Consider the following 3,816-nt stretch of genomic DNA (forward strand, 5'->3'; position numbering starts at 1 on the left):
TTTATGTGCGTATACTCATACTTAGTACAAGTGTGTACTAACCCATGTTTTATGTTTACTAAAAATGTAGGGTCCGACTGTTGAGAATATAGAAGGCCTTTAAAGACTACCTTGATATTTCCCAAGAGTTCGTAGTTCCTCACTTTCCGAGGACAATGTCATTATCAAGTGATTTATGTTGTTCTAGTATAAGACTCTTTGTTCTTTCCTTTTCATTTCAAGACGATTGTTGTATAGCCTACACGAGGCTCTTTGTTAAAATGAATATGTGCTCAGCCCAATAATTGAATTCGTTCTAGATGATTGATATGAGATATATTATAGACTTCTTATATATTATGATCCTATACTATGTTTGTGAAATAAAAGTAGAAGACTATGTAGTCTTCTTATACGAAGGTTCTATGTAAACTCGATATGAATATACATTATGTGTATACGGAAGGTCTATGTGAACCTCAAGATAGATATTGAAAAGTTTTGAATTTTCTGCATTTTTAACCTATAAATGTAAGAGGCTAGTCTTTGTCTTCTTCGACGACGATGACGCCGGTTACATCAAGGGGGTGCTCCCCTAATGTGACAAACCTTGTAGAAGAGTATGAGAATGAATATATTTAGGAATTGTGTCATTAAACCACGTTTATGTAGACTCTTATTCATAATTGTGAAGCGCGCCATACTTATGAATCAGGAACTATGTGATGCTTAAGAAACTCTCATCTTTCTGTAATCCTATGTCGTGCCTCTAGAGTATAGTTTATGTGTGCTTTCACCTAAACCATGTATGGTGGTTATAAGTATGAATACGCAAAGAGAAGCCGCAAGAAGGGCCAAGAAAGGCATCGCTAATGCGATAGCACAAGACAACCAAGTGCCTCAACCTAAAAAAGTTGCTATGAAAAATCAAGTTCCGGTTGCTCCTCCTCCTATTGCGGATAGGGATATAAGGGCAAATTTTCTCTAAATGGCCCAAGACATTAATACACAAGCACGAGCCGTCACTACTCAAGCACAAGCTATGACGTCCCAAGCTAATCGAGAGGTGGTACCCCAAGGAAACCAACAAGTTAGCACCATGGCCTCCCGTTTGAGGGATTTCACTAGGACGAATCCCCCTACTTTCTATGGGTCCAAAGTTGAGAAAGACCCCCAAAAGTTCACTAATGAAGTCTACAAGATTCTCTATGCAATGAGGTTTACTACTAGTGACAAAGACGAGTTAGGCACTTATCAACTCAAAAATGCGGCCCAAACTTGGTATGTCCAATGGAGGGATAATAGGCCTTTAAGGGGTGGACCGGTGACATGGGAGATCTTCAAGAAGGCTTTTATTTATTGGTTCTTTCCTATAGAACACAGGGAAACCAAACTGGAAGAATTTATCAACCTTCGTCAAGGAGGTATGAGTGTACTTGACTACTCTTTGGAATTTACTAAATTGTCAAAGTGTGCTCCTTCCTTGGTTTCCGATCCTAGAGATCAAAAGAGCCACTTTGTGACAGGAGTGTTGGATGACTTGAAAGAAGAATGTCGTTCGGCTATGTTACATGATAATATGAATATTTCTTGTCTCATGGTTCATGCTCAACAAGTTGAAGAGATAAGGACCAACAGAAAGAGCAGAGATGCTCAAAGGGCAAACTCTTTTGATGGTGGTTATTCAAAGGTTAGGCTTGATATCCAAGGCAACCATCGGTTGAGGAAAGGCTCAAAATAGTCCCTCACCTTTGGGTTAACGCTCAAAGTGATTCTTGAGTTTTCACATGGATCACTAACAGTCCTCATGTTTGCAATAGTGGTGCACTTTTGATCCTCCCGTAAATTTTTGCCGATTTTTGAACATTAGTTCTATCCAAAAATTTTTAAAAGGACTGTCCAGTCGTCTCTTTATATATACATAATAGAAATAGTGAGAGAAGGTTATAAGAAAAACACCTTGTTTTATTCACTAAAAATATTATTGCATCTAAAATAAAAGTATCTTAAAATATGAATTTGTAGGAAAGAAACAATTGTACTATTGCACGTGAAATTATCGTGATAAACCCCTCGACTTTACCTGGAATACGATTTCTACTAAACAAAACAAAATGTTTTCTTCTCCATTTTTTCATATGGGGTTGTTATTTCTTCTAAGTAAATAGAATGACGATTGAACATCCCATACATAGGTTATGGATAAAATTAATGCTAAAAAATAGGTAAATTTTTGAAGGAGGACCAAAAGTGAACCAATATTGCAAACATGAGGTACTGTTAGTGATCCATGTGAAAACTCAAGGATCACTTTGATCCTTAACCTAAAGAAAAGGGACTAGTTTGATCCTTTCCTCGCCTAGATTCAAGAAGAGGATCTCTAATCAAGTTCCTTCTAAGTTCCCTAAGGCTCGTGATGATAAGGTACCTAAACCTAGGTCTCAAAAAGGAAACAGTGGAAACTCACCTAATGAGAAGCCTACATTTACCAAGTGTAGAAAAGTTCACTTCGGAGAATGTTTATTTTGAACGGGCAATTGTTTTAGTTGTTGTAAAAATAGGCACAAAGTTTGAGATTGCCCAAATTTTAAAGGGCAACACAAGGGTAGTTGTCAAGCTCAAGCAAGTAGTTCTAATGATAACTCAAAGAAGAATTGTTTTTATGCTCTCCGCTGTAGAGGTGAGCAAGAGACTTCTCCCGTTGTGGTGACCGGTATGTTGAAAGTCTTTTCTATTGTTCTATATGCTTTACTTGATCCCGGTGCTACCTTGTCAGTTGTTACTCCTCTAGTAGCTAAAAAGATTGACATTTTGCTCGATATCTTGAATGAATCTTTTATGGTGACTAACCAGGTGGGTGCATTGGATGTTACTAAGAGAGTGTATAGAAATTGTCCTATAATGTTGCCTAATAGAGTCACTCATGTGGAGTTAGTAGAACTCTATATGGTTGATTTTGATTTTTGGTATGGATTGGTTGCATGTTTATTTCACTTGCATTGTTGTAGAACGTGTGTGGTGAAGTTCAACATTCCAAATGAACCCGTCTTAGAGTGGAGGGGGAAAATTCTATTCCTAGAGGTTGTATCATTTAGTGTTTGAAAGCTTGTAGGATGATCTCTAAAGGGTATTTATACAATGTAGTAAGATTCCAAGATTTAGACTCCGAAATTCCTCCCATTAAGTCGGTCCCCGTACTGAGGGAATTTTCGGAGGTCTTTCCTAATGATCTTCCCGGTATTCCTCCCTAACGGGAAATTGATTTTGGTATCGACATGCTAGCAGATACAAAATCCCATTTGAATTCCTTCTTAACAAATAGCTCCAGCCAAATTAAAAGAGTTGAAGGCTCAACTCAAAGAATTACTAGACAAGGGCTTTATTCGTCCTAGTATTTCTCCATGGGGTGCTCCGGTATTATTTGTGGAAAAGAAGGATGGGTCCCCAGAATGTGTATTGATTACTGTCAAGACAATAAAGTCACAATAAAGAATAAGTATCCTCTCCCTTGGATTAATGATTTATTTGATCATATCCAAGGTGCGAGTTAATTTTCCAAGATTGATTTGAGAACAGGATATCACCAACTTAGGGTGAGAGGTGAAGATATTACCAAGATGGAATTTTTGACTAGATATGGTAACTATGATTTCTTAGTAATGTCCTTTGGTCTGACTAATGGTTTGGCGGAATTTACGGACCTAATGAATAGGGTTTTTTGAAGTTACCTAGGTTCATTTGTCATTGTCTTTATTGACGACATCTTAGTAGATTCGAAAAATGAGGGAGAACACATGGATAATTTGAGGGTAGTATTGCATTTGCTTAAGGAACACC

At 37.5% G+C, this 3,816-nt stretch overlaps 1 protein-coding gene across 1 annotated transcript; it reads left to right on the top strand.

Annotated features, from left to right (window-relative positions):
- Positions 1-967: 967 nt before the first annotated feature.
- Positions 968-1,720, top strand: LOC138337857 (uncharacterized). Its single transcript, XM_069288291.1, has one exon. The coding sequence runs from the start codon at positions 968-970 to the stop codon at positions 1,718-1,720; it is 753 nt and encodes a 250-aa protein (XP_069144392.1).
- The last annotated feature ends 2,096 nt before the right edge of the window (positions 1,721-3,816 follow it).

This window comes from Solanum lycopersicum, chromosome 8 (assembly GCF_036512215.1).
Source record: "Solanum lycopersicum chromosome 8, SLM_r2.1".
NCBI lineage: Eukaryota > Viridiplantae > Streptophyta > Magnoliopsida > Solanales > Solanaceae > Solanum > Solanum lycopersicum.

What these genes read in the sequence shown, in the direction of transcription:
- LOC138337857 (XM_069288291.1), top strand. Translation starts at nt 968, where the DNA reads ATGGCCCAAGACATTAATACACAAGCACGAGCCGTCACTACTCAAGCA.